General features: G+C 40.6%; 1 protein-coding gene across 1 annotated transcript in view; it reads left to right on the top strand.

Annotated features, from left to right (window-relative positions):
• ADGRA3 (adhesion G protein-coupled receptor A3) overlaps positions 1-22,905 on the top strand; it is a 57,876-nt gene that overhangs the window by 589 nt on the left and 34,382 nt on the right. Inside the window, exons 2-6 of the mRNA XM_019552574.1 lie at positions 4,808-4,900; positions 5,997-6,068; positions 6,552-6,712; positions 8,268-8,481; positions 16,315-16,479. Of these exons, the coding sequence (XP_019408119.1) occupies positions 4,808-4,900; positions 5,997-6,068; positions 6,552-6,712; positions 8,268-8,481; positions 16,315-16,479 (705 nt within the window). The remainder of the gene's footprint in view (positions 1-4,807; positions 4,901-5,996; positions 6,069-6,551; positions 6,713-8,267; positions 8,482-16,314; positions 16,480-22,905) is intronic.

The raw sequence follows: 22,905 nt of genomic DNA, 5'->3' as shown, positions 1-22,905 counted from the left end.
TCTGGCGCTTTGTACTTCCATCTCAGCTTTATCATCTTTTTCCTGGATTCCCCATCCAAAACATCTACTAATAAAAGTCAATCTGTTCTTACCAGTTTAATATCTGGACTTCAGAAAGTTTTTGACAAGTTCCTGCATGAACTTTTCATAAACAGATTGGAGAAAAGTGGGCTGGACAAAACCACTATTAAATGGGTAATTATAAATGGATGCATGTCAGAATAACAGGAAATTTCAAGTGGAGTGTCACGGGTGTTTGTCCTGGGCCCATTGTTGTTCAACATATATATTAATGATTTGGATGACGGAATTAATTGCTGCTTGAGCAAATTTGCAGAAGACCTTAAATTGGGAAGGCTTGTAAACAAGTTGGAGGGCAGGAGCACAATTCAGAAGGACCTTGACACATTGGAAAGCTGGGCTGGAGTTAACAGGATGAAGTTCAGTGCTGACTGATGCAAGGTGCTACATCTCAGCAAATAATAAAAAGCGCAAATACAAGATAGGTGATCCCTGGCTGGATGGCAGTGCTATAGAGAAGGATCTTGGAGTCTTGGTGGATGACAGCCTCAGTATGAGTCTGCATGTGATGCAGCTGTACAAGAGACAAATGCAGTTTTGGGATACATCAATAGAAATACTAGGTGCAAGATGCGGAAGGTGATAATGCCTCTCTACTTAGCACTGGTTAGGCATCATGTAGAGTATTGTGTGCAGTTTTTGGTTCCACATTTTAAAAAGGACCTGGAGAAGTTAGAGGGGGTTCAGAGGTGGGCAACAAAAATGATAAAGGGCTTGGATGGAAGACAATGAGGAGAGGCTGAAGGACATAGGTGTTAGGGGTGTGTGAAGCGGGCCCTATGTGATTTGGATTTGGCCCGAATCGGGGACAGTGATTCCATTAATTGATTTGGATCACTATCCCTGATTCAGTTTGGCTGAACCCGAATCGAGATTCGATGCTGATTCAGAGAATCAGCCATTCAGACATAGACGCAGCTTTAAATGTTTTTTCTACATACCTTGAAGTACCAGCATGGCTTGTGAACACTGTTATGCTGGGGCAGATGGAGCATCCCACAGGAGTGTGGGGGTGGCCCTCCACGTGCTTGGCGGGAGGTCCACTGGGGAACACGCTGAGAGGCTTCCCCACACCCCCCCTGGCTCGTCGATGGGCTGCGGAGGGACCCCACTGACCTGGGAGCCCCCCTGCGCACTCCCCAGTGGACCTGGAAGGGGACCAGAAGTGCTTCTGATTCACTTCCGGGTCTGCTGCCAAGCGTGTTGGGGACCTCCCTGTGCTTTTGTGGGACACTCCATGTGCCTCAGCATCATAGCATTCACAAGCTGCCTGCTACCTAGAGGTATGTAGAGAAAACATTTAAAGCTGTGTCTGTGTCCAAATCTCCGAATTGATTCGGAGGGTTCCAATTCTATTCGGAGAGATTAAAGGGTCCTTTGATTTGATTTGGAGTCAGAGATTTGCCCACTGAATCACGCCAAATTGAATTGGGGACTGAAGCTTTGTACAGTCCCAGTAGGCATGGTTACCTTGCAAACCATGATAGCAGTTTTCCGTATCTGAAGAACTGCCCTAAAGAAGATGAAAATACCTCTTCTTTCTTGTTGCAGTGAACAGCATATGGATTCATGGCTTAAAGTTGCAGTATAGTAAGTTTAGAGTGGTCATCAGGAAAAACTTCTTCGCAATTAGAACAGTGGATTAATAGAATATATTGACTAGGGAAGTTGTGGAATCTCCAACATTGGAGGTGTTCAAGAAGATGTTGGATAAGCATTGTTCATGGATGATTTTAGGAATAGCTGGGCCTATGATGCAATATAGATATTTTCCATGCTCTGGTCTTTGCTGTTTGCCACATGGAACCAGGAAGAATTTTTTTTTCTTCTTTGTTTTTGTTTTTTTCACTGTCCTCTAAAGCTCTGGATGTTGGCTGCAGCAAAGGCTGGAGATTTTGACCGGTGTGTGCCAGTGTTCCAGCTGGGACTTAACCCTGTATCTTCCTGACTAGAGGGTCTTATCCCGTTGTCAAGGATCAGATTGCCATATTTGGGGTTGGGAATTAATTTTACCCCTGGTCAGGTTGTTACAGGCTGGGAGTTTTTGCCTTCCTTTCTAGTGGGGTATGCAACCTTCATCCCTGGATCTCTTTAGCATATTTTAACCACCTTTGCAGTACTGGGATGTCAGCCACCACTTCACCTTATTTTGACAGGTTAAGGTATTATGGCTTGTGCTTGTCAGGGTCAACTGTAGTTTTGTACTGGCTTGGTATAGACTGGTTTGGATAGGGATGGTTCTACCCCATGCAGGGGGGTGGACTTGATGACATCTGGAGGTCCTTTCCACCCCTACTTTTTATGATTCTTTGAACATTTATGAGGATTTAACACAGGAAGCTTTCAGGTGCCAGTTAAATGCTTACGCATTTAAAATGCAAGCATTTGTAATAATTAGCTGGCTCTGAGAGCTAATTTATTTTAGGAGCTTAGGAACTTTAAGCTGTTTATATAACATAAAGGGAAACTTTATGACATTTGTGATGACTCCGCTCACCCATCTACAGTGCAATTCACTGTGATGATGGGGAACTGATGCCTTCATTCTTTGGGTTGTACAGGGATCTGTACAGCTGCCATAAGCATTCAGTTATTACATGTTGGTTTTTTTATTAATGCAACCACTCCCACTATTAAGATGTGAATGAATTCAAGAAATCAGTTCTTAAGTGGAGAATAACTGGTTCAATTTCAACTTGGACAAGACTGAAATGGTGGTGGCTAGTATCTTTACTCAGTTTGGCTAAGTAGTTATATAACATCACAGAGCTAAAGTAGAGCTGAACCTTAATGCAGAAACTGGACAAGAAGAGAGAAGCTTGAATTATTGGTGCAGGATGGAAAATCTGATGCTAATGGAGATGGTAGAAAGATGATCAAATAGGTTTTATGACTGCAGAGAAAGAAATAAAAGTGTAGCTATTCTGGACCTCTAAGGTTTGATTCAGATGTGAATAGAGATTTCTGGAATATTAGAAAAGTTAAGTATTGAGAATTGCTGTTATGGGGAACTCCAAATTCCTAGATTCATAGTATTTTTTTTGTCCAGTATGTAATAGTAGGGTCCAGATAATCCTGCATATGATAGCTGGCCCTCCTTTACCAGAAAGTAGTACAGTTAACAAGAGGGCAAACCACTTCACAGTTGGGTCATGAACAGATGTTTATTCACCAGCAGAAATGTTCTATCTCACCAATAGAAATCCTTCTGAGGGAAGGAGCAATACAGACATTCATTCTGCACAACTCTCCTTCCCCTCCTTTCTGCAACTTTCCAAGTCTGGGGAAGGTGAGTGAAGCAGGCAGTAGAGAAGTAGGGAAATAATTCCTGTACGTGCCCCAGATCAGGATCTAGGGAGGAGGTGAGAGGAGCAGCCTCTGCTACTCTGCTCTTGGTCTCCAGAATAGGGTAGGGGCAAAAGCCCTAGCCCCTTCCCTAAACTGGGTCAGGCCCAGCTTTGAGAAGATGCAGGAAGCAGTTACAACTGCTTCTCTCTCCTGGGACCAGTCTAGGAAAGGAGAGGAGCAGCTGTTGCTGCTCCTAGCTGCTTTCCCAAACTAGGAGTTTTGCTGCTCCCTTCCCCTCCCAGAAGTCAATATGGGAAGTCTGGTGTGCAGTTGGGGAGCAGCTGGCAGCTGCCGTTTCCCTTCCCCTCCAGTTCCACTGTGGGGGGCAGGAAGGGAGGAGGAAACTCTTGTGCCACCTTCTACAAATTGAGGTGACCCTGGTTTTGGAAAGGCACTTTGCCCTGGCTCTACTCCGTCAGAATGAGTTAAGTCAGGGGAAGTGTACAGACATTCAGTTTCCTAGGACAAAATCTTCCCGCAGCAATTTCACCCTAGTTGTTCCTGGGTTGTTTTTCTCCAGAGCAGCCTTTTTTCCTTAGGGGGGAAAAAGTTTGAATGTCTGTAAAGGTTTTGTTGCTAGTGGGAGAATGGGGATTCTCCAAGTAGAAACAATATCTGAACATAGCCTTGGTTTAATAAATAGCAAAGACCTTATAGAACAGTAGATCTTTAAAAAAAAAATAGCCTTGAATTGGATAATCATGTGTTCTTTCAGTAAATTAAAAGATAAAGAATAATGGCCATACCAAATGATTTCATAAAATGGCAAACTGAGAAATTAAAGTCTGTAAAGTTAACTTGACAGAAAAGTACAAGGACTTGAATATGGAGGAAACTTGTAAATTGTGTCCTCCAACCAAGGAGGAAAAATGTGTCATGGAAGTCAGAATAAAACAGTTAAGGACTACAGAGTTTCTTAATTGTGGAGTAACCTGCTGGAGGATATTAGTATGTATAAAGATTATCTTTGGGAAATACTGTGATACTTCTTCTTTGCCACAGTGTTCCCCATAAAATAGACACAACATCAAAAATCATTCCACCTGTCCCTGCTTCACACACACACACCATTACCTGTCACAAATAGCTTTCTTTTTTACCCCTAAAACTTATAGGTTTTCTATCCTCTCTAGGTCACTACAGGATTTCTCTGCTATTTCCATTTTATGCAAAAGGTGCTGAGATACTGTATGTAGATAGATAGCACTCACTCAGTGTTACTGAGAGCCAGAGGTAAACATTTTGTCCTTCTAGCCTCTTTAATGTTTGAGAATCTTCAGAGAAATTAATTGATTGATTGTTTTTTGAGTTTCCCAAAATTCTAATAATGGTAAATAATGTGTACTTTCTTGTGAGTTTGTGGTGAGAACAATTAACTTTTTGGTTTTTCTCCTCATAGAGACTTGACTAACAACCGAATAGGCTGTCTCAATGCAGATATATTTAGAGGGCTCATAAACCTTATTAGATTGTAAGTATAATTTTATTGTACATATCTGAGAGAGAAATTATAATTCTGATTACATTCAGTTTTTTCATATGTCCATTGGGACTAATCGCATACTTCAGTGTGTTACCAAATCAGGGTCAGAGAAGTTATGTTAAGAAGGCCGTGCAACTTGCTAGTCAACTGCATGTGTAGATGTGCGCACTAATGCACAGTAAAATTTCCTTGAGAAAGCACCTGCACTACACCTAAAGCAAATTTGCTTCTGAATGGAGCAGTTCAAGGCAGGGCTACTCCTGCTCTGCTCTGTTCCCACATTGCAGCCAGGGGGTTCTCTAGGCTTCCCTGGGGGCTCTAGGCCCCCAGCCCTGTGCTGGCAGAGGGCGCACTTGGGTCAGATCTGGGTGAGGGGGGTGCTGTCCTGCCTTCTGGGCATCTGTTTCCCAGCCCTGTTCCCCGATCAGGACACTTTCCCAGATTTGGAGCTGGGGGCTGGGAAACAGCTGTGAGGGAGGGAGACAGCTCCCCCGCTGCCTGGGCTGACTGAATGGTATTGTGCAGTATTTACAGGTAGTAGAAAACCATGCATTAACCTAATTTATTGCACAGTAGCTGCTGTGCGTGGTTAAATGGTGAGGATTTATTGTGCAGTAGATTAGTCTACTGCACAGTAAAGCATTTTATGTAGACACACCCAGTAGCAGGCATCAAAGAAATAACCATTTCATTGTTCCACCCGACACACCACATTCTCTCCTAGCTTGGAAAGTACAGGATTTTTTTTTTCAGTACTAAATCATTTTAACCAAACAACAACATTTCTTATTTGAATAATTGTTCTTAAACCCATAGCTGTTTTTGCTTAAAAGCAGTATTGGGAGTGCAGGAGAAGAGTGCCTTTTTGATACTGGGGTTTTCTAATTGGACAATCAGACTTAATATTCTGATATCTAATATTTTATAGACTGCACTTATATGCCCATTTATTGTTATTATATAAATAACTTTTAAAAACAAGAAAAAATTTTTGAAGGAGGAAATTTATTTTCAGTAACATAATTAGAAACATCAAATTAATTGTTTAAGAAAAATAGCTAAATTCATTTTTTTTAATTCCTAGAAATCTTTCAGGAAATTTATTTTCTTCATTAACGCAAGGAACATTTGATTATCTTGGGTCACTGAAGTCTTTGTAAGTAAACTTTGATTTTCATGTAATTTGTGTGATCCTGTGTGTTTGTTTTCCATGCACTTGAAGAACAGATTTAAAAGAAAATCATTGTGGCATCTTTCGGTGTTTATTCTTCAATTAAAAAAATAAAACTATGAATTGTAATTTGGATTCTGGCTGACAGATTATCATGTAATCTTGCAGTCCCATCCTGATACTGTAAATGTTCTTTCAGTTAGCCATACTACTTATGTGCTAGTCTGTCACAGTTACAAAATTCTTACATTTTTGATGAATGAAAACACAAAAATTAATTAATTGAAATCCACTGCTGAATACTCTGATCTGTTTCTTAACTTGTGGTAAACCCAGAGTGTAACATTCTTAACTCTTTGTAATTAGTTAATTGTTGTGATTATGTGTAGTAAATCACAAAGCTGTTAGAATGGTTTAACTTGAAAATCACAACAATTAACTAATAATCTGGTTTTTTGTGTATTGCAGAGAATTTCAGACTGATTACCTTCTGTGTGATTGTAACCTGTTATGGATACATCAGTGGTTAAAAGAAAGAAATATAACTGTACGTGAAACTAAATGTGCCTATCCCAAGTCATTGCAGGCCCAACCTGTAACAGGTGTGAAACCAGAGCTTCTGACGTGTGGTAAGAATTGTAGACAAATGATGCTGGTTAAAAGTTAATGCATACTGTATTTTGCTTGTGTTTGTTAATATTTTCCTTACATTTCAATTATATTGTAGTGAATCATTTTCTCAGCCTAGTCAACAAATTGTGCTTTTCAGGCTTTCCTAAAAGTAGAGAGAAACTATTTAGTTGAGGTTACAGGTCCATAGAAGCCTGTGGTCTTGTAACGATTTAATCTTTGGAGAGCCAGTCCTATCAGGAAAAATTCTCCTAAGTGGGATTACCAATTAAAGTTGACTTCTGATAACAACAGTTGGAAAGAGAACCAAGTTATGCAAAATCTTCCAAGTCTAATACCATAATCATTGAAAGAAAAAAGATTATCCTGTTCAGTCCCCTCTTAATTTTCCTCAGAGATCACATAGTCTGAGGAATAGTCAAATAAAACATGTGAAGGATCATGGAAAGAAGTTGTAAAATCTAAAAGAGAAATTAGGAGCAGTAATGGCCCTCCTTTGGGCTAATTGTCTGTTTCAGAGATTGGTGCACAACGGAGGAAACATAAAAGAAACTGCTCTCCAGACTTTTTGAAAGAATATTAAGGAATATCCCTACCATTAACATCCCTACCATTATCTTTAGATGATCCTCAGAGAGGAAAAGCAAAAGAAATCAAGTAGACTTGACACGTAAAAGACTTGAAATATTTTCCCATCAGGCTCAGAAAAAAGACTCTTTCATTCTTTTGAACACAAAAGTAGAATGCACTTTTAAAGTTGAATAGGAATTTCCAGTTGAGACATTTTAAAGTAGAATCCCTCTGTACTGGGTGCAAGGTAATGTTTAAGGATACTAACCAGCATATTTTCCAATACAGTCTTTTCCTAGTCTAGACAGGGCTAATGCATTTCTGGGAGTTGAGGACTTCATAGCAAAGTTGCTTTCTGCTTAGTCAAATATGGAAAAATGCAGTAAATTTCAGCTGCTTTTAAACTGCTTACCAGTTTAATTCAGGACTAACTCTTCTGAATGATTGGGTTTGTCTGTGGATGGATTTTGAGATCGTGGAATTTGTCTTGTGTCACAAATGAGTTACCAAGATTAAGTTCTTTGCCTTCCATGTTAAATTAAGTAAACTACTGTCTTATCTGTTGGTGTTTTCAACATAAGATTGAAGTTGAGGACTCCTTAGGAATTAGCGTAGGAACAGCTTCTCTAACTTATATATAACTGAATATACACAGCTGAAAAAATAAGATTTATTTCACTGGAAGTTATATTAAGATAGTGAGTCTCTTTGAAACAGTTTTACTCAAATGCTGCTAGTTGTTTTAAAATAGACTAAAATCGAGGTCTGTTTTAGCATTATTTATAGCAAATTACAAAGCTATTAGAAATGAACCAAGTATTTGACTATATCAATGTTTGTTCTCTCCGAAACAGATTTATTTATTTTGAATTAATATTAGAAACTGATTTTAACGCAGTTCATTTTATAATGCATAGTATATAGCTATATTTTAAAGAATAATCTGATTGTTGTTGTTGTTTTTGTCTGTTTCTTGGATTCTAGAATCACCCCTTGAATTACCATCTTTCTACATGACTCCATCTCATCGTCAGGTTGTCTTTGAGGGAGATAGTCTACCCTTCCAGTGTATGGCTTCATATATTGATCAAGACATGCAGGTGTTGTGGTATCAGGATGGGAAGATAGTTGAAACCGATGAATCCCAGGGTATTTTTGTTGAAAAAAACATGGTTCATAACTGCTCATTAATAGCAAGGTAAATTTGTAAGGGAGACATTTCATTTTCACTTTAATGTCAAGTAAAGTTTTTTATCAATTGCTCCCCTCCACCACCTCCCTTTAAAAGAGAAAAACACGGGAAACCATGGGTTTTGTTGTGCAGGCTGTTAAGAGTTCCAGCGTGCAAGGGACTGCTTGGAACTGGGTGGGGAGTGGGAAGAGAGTGATCAGTCAGGGGGTGACATGTGCATGTATGTGTTCACAAATGTAGATGACAGCCAGGCAGCAGAGTAGAGATCAGCTCCCTGTAGGTAAGTATAGGGGGGAGGGGTCACTGGTGATGTGGAGGAGGGGGGCATATACCCCCCAGGTTTCTGTGCCCACAGCAGGCACACAGCCACTGGCAGAACCCAGTGCAGGAAGGCAGAGTGGTGTGGTGAGACTCATTGCCACTGCTGGGACCCCTGTGCCAGCCATGCTACTAGCAGCGTGAGGAGTGATGAACCGGGTGGGCAATGTAGCCCTCATCTCCTACTGCCAGCTGCTTGTGCACCAAACCACAGTTCTGTCCCAGAGGGGAGTTGGTGTGGCGGGCAGTGCAGGCTGCTTGAGGGGACAGATTTTGATGGCAGCCGGGCCATAGTGGCGGGGTAGTGGCCAGCAGCAGCAGGAGATGAGAACAATGCAGCCCAGCCTGGCCCCCCCCTTCCCCCCCAGTCTGTTATTCCTTGTGCTGCTGGCGGTGTGGCTATCCATGAGGGTCCCAGTGGCGGTGGTGGCAGGAATGAGTCTTATTTTCCTGCTCCGCCCTTCTTCTCCATGACTTGGCTACTGAGCTATGGAAGCCCCCAGGGAAAGCAGCAGAGTGGGGAGTCCCAAGCCTCACAGTGGGCAGCCTGCATCCTCCCCCTTCCCCAACCACAGTGCCCTCTGGGCTCTGTATTCCTCTCTCCACTCTGGCCGCAGTAGCCGCCAACTCCTACATGTAGCAGCTAGGGCTCAGGTGCTGCTGGCCGCAGGGCAGAGAGCAGGCAGGATGCAGCTGCTGGGGCCTGTAGCCCTGGCAGCATAGGGCCCCCTCTGGCAAGACTGCGGGGGTCAGGGGGATGCAGGCTGGGAGTGAGGGGCACTGGTGGGGATGGGGCTGCAGGTCAGGAGTGAGGGGCATCAGCAGGACTGGGGGCAGTGGGGGCTGCAGACCAGGAGTGAGGGGCAGCAGCAGGGATTGGGAGGCTGTGGGCTGGGAGTGAGGGGCTCTGTCGGCTGAGGAGGTTGTGACTCGGGAGTGAGGGACAATGGCATAGGTAGGGACAGGGCACTGGCATATCAGGGCTGCTCAGCACCACATAGACAGCCACAGCTGGGCTCACATCCTGATGAGTGAAGGGGGCAAGGAGAGCTCTGACTTCCCATGATAAAAACAAAATCAGATGCCAAAATATATAGGTGTCTTGAATTTATTTTATTATAATGATCAGTGCACTGGTAGGCTTCCAAATTGCTTTAAAATTGTAAATATATCAATAAAACATTGTGTTCAGGCGATAGCTATAGATATAGTGGTGTTTCATTTTAATCACAGAACAATGTGGATTTGGATTTTTTTTTTAATCAGAGAATTTTGGATTTTAACAGAAAATTAGGATCCCTGGTAATTATTACTTCTCCATGAGTAATTGTCCATAAACATATTCCTTCTGGTGGGTGTGACTTATGCTCTGCTGTCTTGACAAGCTTTTTTTGCTTCAGTAGTCCCCATAGTGTATACCATAGCCCCACCTTTCCTCACCCTCTTATGTTGAGGGAGTAATGGACTGCATGCATTTCCTGCTCCTTTGTCCCTGCTGAGTTACGCTCTTCCATTTGCTCGCCATGCAGCAGAAGCCAGTGTGAAGAGTTATCCTCAGTCTGAAGCACACCTTCTCCTTTACCCAGTCCAGGCAGAAGGCATACCGCATGTGAGAAGCAAACTTAGGAACCCACATCTCCTTATTATGATCGGAAGAGGAAATCCTGTCCACACTGAAAGCCCTTCCTATCCAATGAGGGAGTAAAGACACCTAAGACCTCATGGCCCTTGTGGGGAGCAGACAAGGCTCACAAAGAATCAGTATCTTCAGCTCTGGCACCACCCCAGCCTTGACACTTATTGCCCCTGAGGGATTTCAGCATATCAGAGGGGCCCAGATCATGATATACTAGTGCCTCCCAGGACCAAGACTTGCAGCTTAGAGTGGTGGGGGCATCCTGGTGTGGAGCCACTTTGGTCACAATTCCTTCTACCCTGCCTGACCAATGCCTGGCAATTAAAGGGCCTATGACATTGCCACATTTCGCTGTGATAATGGAAACAGGTGGCTCCATCACCCTGGTGTGTATTGTGATTCTTCCAGTCCCACCAAAGTAGGTCGCACTTGCCATGTCTTACTTTCATAGATCTTTCAGCACTGAAAATGCTCTGTGGCTCTGGACCTTATGTTGATGGGTCCAGTATCTCCATCCTATCTCTTATCCTCAGTACTGACTAAGCCTTCCTTACATGACTGCAAGTCCAGGGTCCTCTTCAAGCACCCGGTGTCCAACTCGTCCAGTACCTTTTTACTGGAGATGCTCATTCAAGAAATGCCATACAGACTGGCTTACAGCATCTCACAATCAGTTTTGGCTATGGGGTTTTCAGCGACTCGAAGGTTCTGTTGACATCATGGACCTCTACTCAGGGACATTTTTACTTCTCCCCAAATGGTTATGAATGATCTCTGTTGATAATCAGGACCTATCTTCCTCTCATGCAGCTTTAGTGCAATTTGTGCCCCAGGCTTTAGAGGACATTGATGGTTTCCAACTCATGAAAAGAGTATCGTAAATGCTAAAAATTTCCCAAAGGAAGTGTTGGAACAATGCATTCCTTAGCATGTATATTATATCAAGTGAGTCCAATGTGGCTAGGTCTTAGTCAGCTATAATCAACCTAGCCAGTCCTCACTTTTCAGGGACCCATTTCACAGGAGTCTGCTTCAGGGGGAGGTAGAGTGCCTCTTAGCAGTGGGTGCTATAGAAAACATTCTGTATTCTAGATGAAAGGGGTTTTACAGCAGTTACTTTGTTATGTTAAAAAGAAAAGGCAGTTGGCAACTTAAGCATAAAGTTGTGTACATACATTTGTACCTTAAGGATAAAGCTGAATGCATACATTTGTAAACTCGGGTTCAAAATGGTTGCTCTGGTTGCAGTCTGGGAAACTGCATTGTACCTCTCAACATGCAGGATATATATCTCCACATTTACAATAAGACACTCCCATAGGAAGTATCTTTGATTCATAGAACCATAGAAAATCAGAGTTGAATGGGACCTCAGGAGGTCTTCTAATCCAACCCCCTACTCAAAGCAGGACCATTCCCAACTATATCATCCCAGCCAAGGCTTTGTCTAGCTTGGTTTTAAAAACCTCCAAGGATGGAGATTCCATAACCTCTCTTGGTAACTTGTTCCAGTGTTTCACTGCAAGGGTAGTAAGAGTTTTTCCTAGTATCTAACTAAATTTCCCTTTCTGCAACTTAACACCATTGCTCCTTGTTCTTCCATCTGCCACCAGCAAGAGCAGTCTAGCTCCACTCTTCAAGTAGCTGAAGGCTGCTATTAAATCCCCCCTCAGGCTTCTCTTTTTCAGACTAAATAAGCCCAGTTTCCTCAGCCTCTCCTCAGAAATTACATGCCCCATCCCCCTTACCATTTTTGTTATTCTCTGCTGGACTCTCTCCAGTTTGTCTACATCCTTTCTGTAGTGGATGGCCCAAAACTTGACACAGTACTCCAGATGTGGCCTCATCAGTGCCAAATAGGGGGGAATAATCACTTCCCTCAATCTGCTGGCAACTCTCCTACTAATACAGCCCAGTGTGCCATTGGCATTCTTTGCATCAAGGGCACACGGTTGGCTCATATTCAGCTTATTGTCCACCTCCAGGTCTTTTCCTGCAGAACCTGTACTGGTGCATGGGATTTTTCCATCCTAAGTGCAGAATTTTGCACTCGTTTTTATTGGACCTCATGAGATTTCTTTTGGTCCAGTCTCCAATTTGCCAAGGTCTCTCAAAATCCTAGCCTTATCCTTCAGCATATCTACTTCTCCTCCCAGGTTGGTGTCATCTGCAGCCTTGCTGAGGGTGCACTCCATCCCATACTCCCTGTCTTTGATGAAGATATTGAACAAAATCAGACCTAGAATCACCCATGGAAATGTGTCAAGACAGCTACCAATGCAAGATCCTGCTGCGTGACCTTGCCATAGTCCTATTAGTAGTGGTAACCAATCTTCAGAAATAGGGCATAGTAGTCTTATCCATGATTCTGAAGTACCTGAGCAAATCATGTTGTAAATAACATACAAAGGACAATGAGCTTATTCTAGTCAGTCTCAGGAAATCGGCTCTAGTTCCAGCATTGACTGTTTAGTTCATAAAGCAGTGTTTCTCAACCTTCTTGGACTTAAGGCATCCCTCCATAAGTTTTGCAAATTGACCAGCACCCTATTTCAGAAACTAATTTATTACATTTTTTACTTCCTTACAGAGAGACTAGGCAGCAGGGATGAAGGAATAGCCAAGCAGGGAGAGCCTGAGCCTGCCCTTATTTACATGTCTCCTGGGACTTCCTGTGGCAGCCTGGTTGAGAATCAGTCATAGAGGTTTGCCTGAACTCAGGGTGTATTCCCCATGGGACTGTTCTCAAATATTAACACAGCTCATCCTTATCAAGAGGTTTCTGTTGACAGGTATAAGAACCTGCCTGCTTTTCCTAGGGCACGTGGCTTCTTGCATCTTTGTAATGCAGTAGGTCGGACTTCACCACAGAATTGTACAAGCCTTGCTGAATATGAATTATTTCCTGGGAGAAGAGTAGTTGTATCAATTGATTAAAATACTGAAATTAATACTCTCCACTGTCATGGTGGAAGGATCAACAGCATCTGTCAGAGAGGATATTTTCCCTTCACAAGATCACATTAGTAATAGGTGCTTCAATGAACAGTGGTGGAGAGTACTTGGGAGTGTTGCAGATACAGGTTCTGTCTTCACAAAAAGAGATTAAAAGAGATCTGTATTGGTGTGTTAGACCTCAGAGCAGTACAGAAAGCTTTCGTGGCCTTCCTCCACTCTAAGGAGTGTGTCATGGAAAACTCCCTTGTAATGTTTTTTTATCATCACATTCTTGGCCAGACAGGGAGTTGCCATGCACAGAGGCTGTCACCTTATGATGGATAGACCACTGGGTACACCTGTCAGCAGAATCCTTACCTAGTCTCCAGAAGAGAGCTGCGCGCTGTCTAACCAGCACAAGTGGAAGATTAACCGCTCTGTATTCCAGCAATTCTCAACCATGGTGCTGCAGCACCCTGGGGTGCTTTATGATCTGTTTGTGGCTGCCACACAGTATTAGCACTGTTAGATGTGCAAATGTAATTCACCCGATAAACGCAGAGATTTCAAATAGAAATCCATAGTGTTGAAAACATTCTGACCTGTTGTGCTCTTCCTGAGTTCCTTACAAAAAAAAATTGCTCTGTTGTTTTTTTTCTGTAGTCATAAGACAACTGAAAGCTAAGAGATGGCATTTTTCTAAGGGTGCCTGAAGTCTAAAAGGTCAAGAACCACTGCTCTACTCTGTCATATTTTGAAACTAGGTGATCTGACTGTAGACCTCTTGGCAAATTAGCTCAAAAGGAAATGTCTTTTTACTTCAGAAGAGGGCTCAGGCCAGACACATCCCCCATGTTCCCCAGACACATTCATGATGCAGTGACAAAATCTTTTGTATGCATTCCCTCTACTCCTCTAATTTTGTGAGTGCTCCGTAGGACCAGGCCCTGGAAATACACATAGCCATACATGGCCAAGATTTTTTTTTTATTTTTTTGATCTTCCTATCACTGTTGGTAAGAGATCCCAGAGTGCTGCCACTGCTGATTGTCGTCATGCTAAATTAGGTTCTCCGTCCAGACTTACTTCCTCCATTTTACAGCTTGTATGACACTTACCTGCAGAGTAGGAATGTTCCATCCAGATAAGAGAGATTCTTGGCTGCAGTAGGAAGAACTAACTGAACTAGGCAGAATGGACCAGGTTGTCCTTGTCCGAGGCAACAAATAAGAACCCAGCCAGATCTACCCTATCAGAAATACTAGGCTACCTGCTGGATTTAAAGAATAATCAACCTTTCCATCAACTCAGCTAAGTCCTTCTGGCAACAATCATAGCCTTCCACCTGCCCATCAAGAAACGAGCAGGTTCTTTCAGCTGACAGGGCCCTTAAGGAATCCAGAGGCTATGCAGAGTTTTTCTTTAAATAAATAACCCAGTTCTGCACTAGGATTGAATCTGGTCTTCACTTTCCTAGTGACAGCTTCATGTGAAACTATAGCAATGAACTTTTTTGCACTTCTCTGTGAAAATACATTTCACGGTAACAATTACATCAGCAACGCAAGTGCTGACACCCAAACAGTCACGGCAGATGTCAGACACAGGTGCACCTTCTACTGAGCTAAAGAAACTTTAAGAATTTATCACAAGCTCTTGCCCAAAATTATCAGAGATTTTCATTTGAAGTAGAAAATTAACTTTCCCAAAGCTTCATTCCTTTGGTGCAGAGGTGTCTCTGTGCATTCATGACATGTAAGGAGGTCACTGGCCTGTGAAAGTAAAAGTCAATTTGGAAAGTCTCCTCAGCTCTTTGAATTGATGGCTGACATCTAATGTCCATCCAGAAATGATCTAAATGGATTTCAGTCAGAGTAAAACTGTACTATGAACCCCCTAAGATGAATCCAGGGCACATTCCATCAGAGCTCTGGCTAATTCTATATTATTCCTGTATATTTCCCTGATGTCTGCAGGGCAGTTACCTGGATCTGTGTTCATACCTTTACAAAGCATTGGACCATTGCTGAAATCTGGAGATCTCATCTGATAGGAATGTTTATATGATAGTTACTCAAACGAGAAACACCTCTGAAGTCCTTCAGTTTGATCACTTACATATTTGCATCCTACCTTCCTTTACCTCTTCTTCAGAATCAGAAATAATATATGAAGCTGCAGCAGAAAGGAAACTGAAGAGCAGATATCCCCCTTAGTATGAGAAGAGTTTGGGTTAGCTTGCACTGTATTGAGACTGCTTATGGAAAAAAGGTCTCTGGTTAAAGTGCAGAACATGACACTTGCACCAATGTAACTGGGTAGTAAGTACACTTTGAAGAATCTCAGTTTCTGAAAAGCAGCTTTGTTTTCATGGGTTGATATGTAGCACTCTGGGTTTTGTAATACTGTTTACAGCCTTATGTAATTAGTATGCCTTCCCATATAATTAGGGACCTACTTAAATTGTGGTTTTGTGATTTTTGCCGAAACCGTGAAAAACAGTGGTTTCCTGCAATTTTGTGGGGAATTGCTGAGGGGGAAAATTACCAGAATACAAAGAAAATTCGGCATCCCTGCAGACAAAGTGTGTGGTTTGAGAGAGAGCTACTGAGAGGCTGAGGTAGTGATACAGACTCAGTGAAGGCACCAGTCAGGAAAGCAAAGGGGTTTTGGCAGCGTATTTTAAGAAGCCAGATACAATGCTGCAACAGTGCTGCAATCTGAAGATGAGTGATTGGCCTCTCAGTCAGTCAGCAGCTAGGATAGTGTTCACCATGAAAAGATCATGAAATTGGTTCTGTGTGCCACGAATAGCCCACGAAAATCCCTTCATCTCACCGCAGTTTAGGTAGTGCCTTATATCTACATACAGTATATCCTTTTCAAATGCAGTGTAAATGCTTTTCATATATTTTGCTGAAGACTAATGCTACTTTTTTTTTTCATAGCTCTCTGACGATCTCAAATATTCAAGCTGGATCCACTGGAAACTGGGGTTGTCATGTACAGACTAGACGGGGGAATAATACAAGAGCTGTAGATATTGTGGTATTGGAGAGTTCTGCACAGTATTGCCCTCCAGAGAGGGTTGTCAACAATAAAGGAGATTTCAGGTTGGTAACAGCAACATTTGTTTCATGAAGAAGAAATTGTTATTGTTTGTTGTTCTACTTTTCGGCTAAATCAGGGGTTGGTAACATAGATTCTGTGGAATTGGGGAGGCTTTGGTGGCATGCCAGAAGCAGGAGGCTTTGCCCACACCCTTGGTGACAAGGAGCTGCACTAGGGCCAGGCAACTGGGAGCTGCACCTGTATCACAGCAGGAAGGTGGGGAGAAATGGTCAGAACCCACATCTGCCTTGAGCCCAGGGCACTCCAGCTCCAAAAAGTTGCCAACAACTCAACTCGAGTATTGTGTTTTAAAGGCACCTGACCGCTAAGGCATTCTGTGTGAGGAGATGTAAAGAATTATGCCAGTTAACCTCATGAATTTAAATTACATTGAATTAGAATATGCTGAAAGACATTCAGGCAACTAAATTGTGAATGATTAAACTTGATGTTTTAATAGATGTAATATGATTCCTGTAAGAATTATGAATGTATTATGACAATAAAAAATGATACGTTGAATTAGAGCTAGTTTAATTGAAGCTAAATTTTGAGGTGACTTTCATTTAAACATGGGACCCATGTTAATAGCGGGTTTTTCTTCAAGATTAGGATTCTATTTCTAAATTATTCATTGTTTCCCATATACAACATCACTGCAACAGTATTGGGCAGTATGTTTCCTTTCAAATACTATAATAAGTATGGTGGTTACTATTTTCTTTTTATAAGTGTTTGAACTGCCAGTGGTAACTCTGATTATCTGTTTTGTTGGATGTTGCAGTGTATCTCGTCTTATTCTTTACTTATCTTTTCACCTGTTTTCCATTTTCTGATCTCTGCTGCTGGTCACTCTAACAACACATTACTTCTGGATGTGCCAGCTATAACAGTTAAATTCTCTATATGTAAGGTAATTCCTTTTCTAATTTCTTTGTGTACACCTTCCTGCAGTAGTTCCTACTAAAAAACAAATCGTTATTAGCATATGTCTATACTACTGCTTCTAGTAGTCTTGTATTGTAATAGCTGTTCTTTTCCATCTCTTTTATGATTCATTTGCTTGTGCTGCTTGGATACTTAAAACTATTGTTTTCCTTGCATTATAAACCTATTTCTTTCTTCCTGGCTGGCCTTTTTCTAGTTTGGGACTCTTTCCTTTATGGATATGATTTGATGTTGAATTTATCACATTAAGAAATATATGTCAAGGAAAAGATAAGGAAAGTAAAAGGAATAAAATGTTGCTCATGAATCAAATCTCCAAAACATGAAGAAGCATGCCAGTTAACCTTATGGATTCATTCTGGAGTGAAATTTTGTTTTCTGTTAAAATCAGTTGTTTTTTTGCTCTTATTTTCAGAATTTCAGCCATGGAATTTATAATTTGTATATGTGATCTCTCTTGAGCTTGCTATTTAAATCACTCCCCTTTTTAGTGTGAAATTATTTTTCCTAAATGAAAAGTTCACTTGAATAATATTCTCTTTGTGCTCTGGTTATCTCTAAGTAAAGCTGACTATGAGGGGCTTTCCAAGTTTCTCACATTTTTTTGCTGTGTTGCTGAGTATGTAACACCTTTTTGTTGCTTGTTGCTCTGCCACTAGCTTGTTTTTCCCCTGTCATCCTCTTTTTCATTTTCTTAACCTTCTGCCAAAATACTTGAAACAATTTCAGAACTGGAATCTTTTATGTGGTTTATATTCAGGGGAAAGTGGGGGAGAATGCTGCATTAGTTTGCTGCTTCCTGAGTCAGACTCTCTTCTTCCCTGCTTCCTCCCATCTTATTGATACATACAGTTCTATTTTATCCTTCTATTTTATGCTGTAATCCTGCAAGACTTAACCAATTAACTCTTCTATTTCACTTTTCACATTTGCTAATTGTGAATTTTTCCTTATACTTGGGTTTTCCTAATTATATCTAAAGAATTTCTGTTGACTCCCAAAAAAAGACTATTTGTGCATGGATGTAAGAAACATTTTATTTGTATTTTCCGATTTTAAAAAGTGTATTAAGTTGAGGTATGATCTTAATTAATTAAAAGCCAAAGCTATCCCCAAGGAAACTTAAGTGTAAAGTCAGTGGAAATTTGGGTCATCAGCACCATAGTGGATTTGGCTTTGTTGAAAAATTGAAAGATATCTTGTATTAGCTTGTTTTTCTTTTAACATGCTAGGGATAAAAAATAGTATTTTTTTCCTTTCTCAAATAAAACTTTAATCCACAATTTCTAAGCAACTTTAAAAAGCTGCATGGCTTGAAATGCAAGTATTAATCTAAAAATGACTCTGAATAATTGAAATGAATGAAATTGTGGAAAAATTAAACTATCACATTGTAATATGATAATAAAATATCAGTAAAGGAAGTACAGTGAATATTCTCCTTCTCCTATGTGTCAGTTAGGGAGAAGTGTGTTAAATTAGGGAACAGGAATTTACTTCCTGTCTTGAGTAGGAAAGGTGAAGACAATTGAACAGATGCATGCTGTGTTCATTAAAGAATATACACAGTAATTTAAATCACTTATGTTTTTTTATGATACAATTGTGAATTGTTCCTTTTTGATTTGTCATTAGAGATGGAAACAGATGGTAAAGGCTTATTTTAAAGTGTTCTCCATTAAATTAACCTGTGCTGCTCAGTGATTGTTCATTGTAATAGGAATTTGCCCCTGTGGAATTCATTGGAAAGAAATAAGATTTCAGGAAATGCTCACTCTATCAGGGGGGTCGCTATAGCTGGGTTTACTATAACAGGTCTCAAGTTGTAGTATAGAAAGTGTAATAATAAAGAGTAATTTTTCACCTTTGAGACCATATGGAAATCAGACTTTGACTCAGAGAGGAAATTGCTCTGAGCAGATGGCTGTAAATGTTCCTAGGTGAATTTACTTTTATAGTTTAGATGGATAGGATAGAGTTGGAAGTGGTTAGTTGTTTCTGCATAGAAACTCTTTCCGTTCTAGCTGAAATGCAGCTGTTGCACAGTCCAGAAAATGGTATCCTCAGGGTAAAGCAGAGGTAAGTTTATAGTCATGTAATAGTAGGTCCATATTATCCTCATGCAGACAGCTTTCCGTGTTAAGATGTTATTTAACACTGTATTTAAATTGTACTCCTAAATAAGACATTACTTGTGTATTTGTGTATATATATGTGTGTGTGTGTGTGTGTGTGTATATATATATATATATATATATATACACACACACACACACATATGAGTACTATAAAATAGTAAACAATTTGTACTTCAGAATATATGCTGACGTTTCTCTTTTAGTAAACCTTTCAACTGTTTGGTTCAAAATAGTTTTAGACTGAAAGCATTCAAGTATGTTCAGTATAAGAAGCATTTTAAAAAAATGTTGCCTGCCAGAGATAATAGATTTGAAGGATGTAACTGGCTATTGGATTCAGAAGGTTAGTATAAGAAAAATAATTAAAGTTAATTATTATTAAATCTGAACTTGTTTATATAGAGATTTTGAAATATGAAAACTTTGAGCAGGAATTAGATTATATTTACATATATTTCAGTTTCACATGGGGGAAAACCCATGTAAAACTGGGTTTAAACATATAAAGAAAATAATTCTATTTTATAAATTCTTGTTTTCTGAGAGTGCAGTTTTTAAGGTAATTTTTGATAGTTAAAATTCTCATTAGTTTTTAGTATTATAATTGGGTCTTTTAATAAAACAATAGAGAGTGTTTATATATGCTTAAGTCAAACTTCTTATTAGCTATTTGGTCAATGGTGAAAAATATTTCATGGTCACTAGATAATGAAAGGTGTAATAAAGCTTATAGACACTTCATTTTCTGCCACCAGGGCCTGTTGCTGTTGACTGGTTCACAAAAGCCCTCTAGAAAAATAAAGACCTCCGTTAATGGAACATTAGTAACAAAAGTTCTTTTTACTTCAGTCTCAGTTTGTACCTCAAACTTCTGTATGTCTGGAGCATCTGTGGTGTTAAATCATAAACCTGAATCTTAAATCACTCTTACTATACTACATATACATTCAGGTCTGTCAAGGAGTGTAACAAGGGAGTAATCTTCAGGTCAAATGGATTTATCAGGATTTTGGTTTTTAACAATGGTCTTCTCTAGAGTGGAAAAGAATGAATGTACTACTGGACATATGTCTTTTTGAAGTAGACGATGAATTTTGAAAATTCCAGAGTAAAGGATTCCAAAATTCTGTGTAGGAAAGAATGATGGAAGGAGCAGGAGTAGCTAGAAAACTACTGAGAAAAGGGAGAAATACCAAGATCAAAATGTAAAATGGAAGAGGGAGAAAAAAGAAAGGAGCTGTAATGGATGGACAGAGTTGTAGTTTCCTAATGATATTAGTTGTAAGCATTATAATAATCAAACATTCATATATTTCATATGCCAACCAAAGAACCTCCAAAAATAGATTACATTGTAGAAGCCAGTCTAGTTTAGAATTCTGTAGTTAAAGCTCTGCATTTTAAGCTGACTTTATTCAGGTTTCCAGGTTTAGCATTTTCCACACTACTGTTTTGGAAGCAAGTAGGGGAAAATTCAAATACAAGTGATTTTTCAAAGAAGATATTTGTCTGGCAGGGGATGTGTCACCATATAACATCTGGTAGGGTTGTAGAGCTTCAAATTATCCTGAAATCTTGCTGCACTTAATCTATAATATGATGCATTCAGTCACTTGCCAGCTGGTCACACTATAAAATTAATAACTTTGAACAAAGGATGAATGCATTTGAAAAATACGTTTATAGAAATAGGTATATAATCCTTCAAACAAGGCACAGATAACCCTGTTTGGTTTGTTATGAGATGAGATTTTAAAGAAAAGACAACACATTTTTAAAAATGTTTTGGTCAGTGTTCAGGATTAAGGAGGTTAAATATGCTGAACTTTAATTTTTGTGGCCATTTGACTCATTGAAAACTTAAAAACTAGATTACATGAAATGTCTGTGATGTCCTCTGGAGGATCTAGATATCTATTGACTAAGTTATTGCACATTTTATTAGCTATCACGATCTGTTGTGGTTCCAGATTTCTCAGATAACTGGTATATCATCTCTTTCTGCTCTTAAGGCTCTCTTGGATCCATTTGATTGCTATGATTGCAACTAGGAACTTGAAGATAGTAATCTGAACTCTACTCCATTTCAGCTGTGTCTTCTGAAGTATGTAAATCAACACTTTCCTTTAACAGGCTTGGATCTGAGAGCTTGCATGTTCTGTTGTGATTCCATCAAGGTGGTGGAATTAAAAGCTCATTCTTTTGACTCTCATCTGAGTTTGATGCAAATACGAGTCTAACTTGTCTATTTTATAAGACTGAGTTCATACCTGGAACTAGATCACCCATGCAGCGTGGACTTATGTTCTGTTAAAACGATTTAGAGGAGTTTCTTTTCATCTAAGCTGGCTCAGTAAAGAGTTTTAGATAGAAAACACTGAAACAGGAGCAGCAGAAGGAGCATGGGTGCCTAATCTTTTTGCAAATAGGTGGAGTGACCTCAGAGGAAGAGTACAAAAGTCCTTTCTCAGGATCTCCTTCTTCACGAAGATTTTATCTCCTTGCTGCCTTCCATTCCTTTACAGGAAAAAGAGAGAGCGAGCAAGGGTTATATAATATACTTAGTATAAAAATGCTTTAATTGGAATATCGTTACGTTTTCCAGAAATACAGCTAGTTGCATCCAGATCATGGAAACATAGAACAATAGGGCTAGAAGGGACCTCATGAAGTCATCTAGTCCTATCTCCTGCTCAAGTCAGTAGCATCTGTGACAAATGGTTGTCTACATTTAAAAACTTCAGTGATAAAGCTCTGCAGTCTAAGTAAGCTCTTCTATTGCTTAACCACCATCGTGGAAAGTTCTTCCTGATCTCCAACCTAAATTTTCCTTGTTGCAGTTTAAGGCCACTTATCCTGTCTACTAGAGGTGCACTCATACATTAGTCCAATACTGGATCGGCACCGATTATAAAGAAAGCTGACTGTATCGGAAATTGGCTTTTTTTTGTCTAATGTGGCCAATAAATGCCCTGTGCATGCACGTAGCTGCAGTGCAGCACATAGGCAGCAAGGAATGCAGCCTGGCAGCTTGGAGAACTGCATCCAGCTGGTAAGTCTGTTGTGGTGGAAGGAGGGCGGGGAGGGAAGGGGTGTGGGGGGGTGCAGATCAAAGCCTCCGTGGTGAGGCAGAGAGTGGGCCTGGGGTATCTAGCCAGGGAAGGGCATGCGATAGAGCCAAGGCTCATCGGGGGGGTGCAGCTCCTGTCACCGCACACACCCCGGATGGGCATGAGGGGCGTGTGCCCTGGGATCTGTGTGGGGTGGGTTGGGATGCCACTATGGGCTGGGGCCAGGGCTGTGCCAGGCTCTTCCTGGTGAGCCTGGGCCAGACTGTGCTTG

The sequence above is a fragment of the Crocodylus porosus genome, unplaced genomic scaffold, assembly GCF_001723895.1.
Source record: "Crocodylus porosus isolate Cpor-Errol unplaced genomic scaffold, CroPor_comp1, whole genome shotgun sequence".
Classification (NCBI taxonomy): Eukaryota; Metazoa; Chordata; order Crocodylia; family Crocodylidae; genus Crocodylus; species Crocodylus porosus.
The sequence above is the reverse complement of the archived record's forward strand: the minus strand, read 5'-3'. Positions and strand labels throughout refer to the sequence as shown.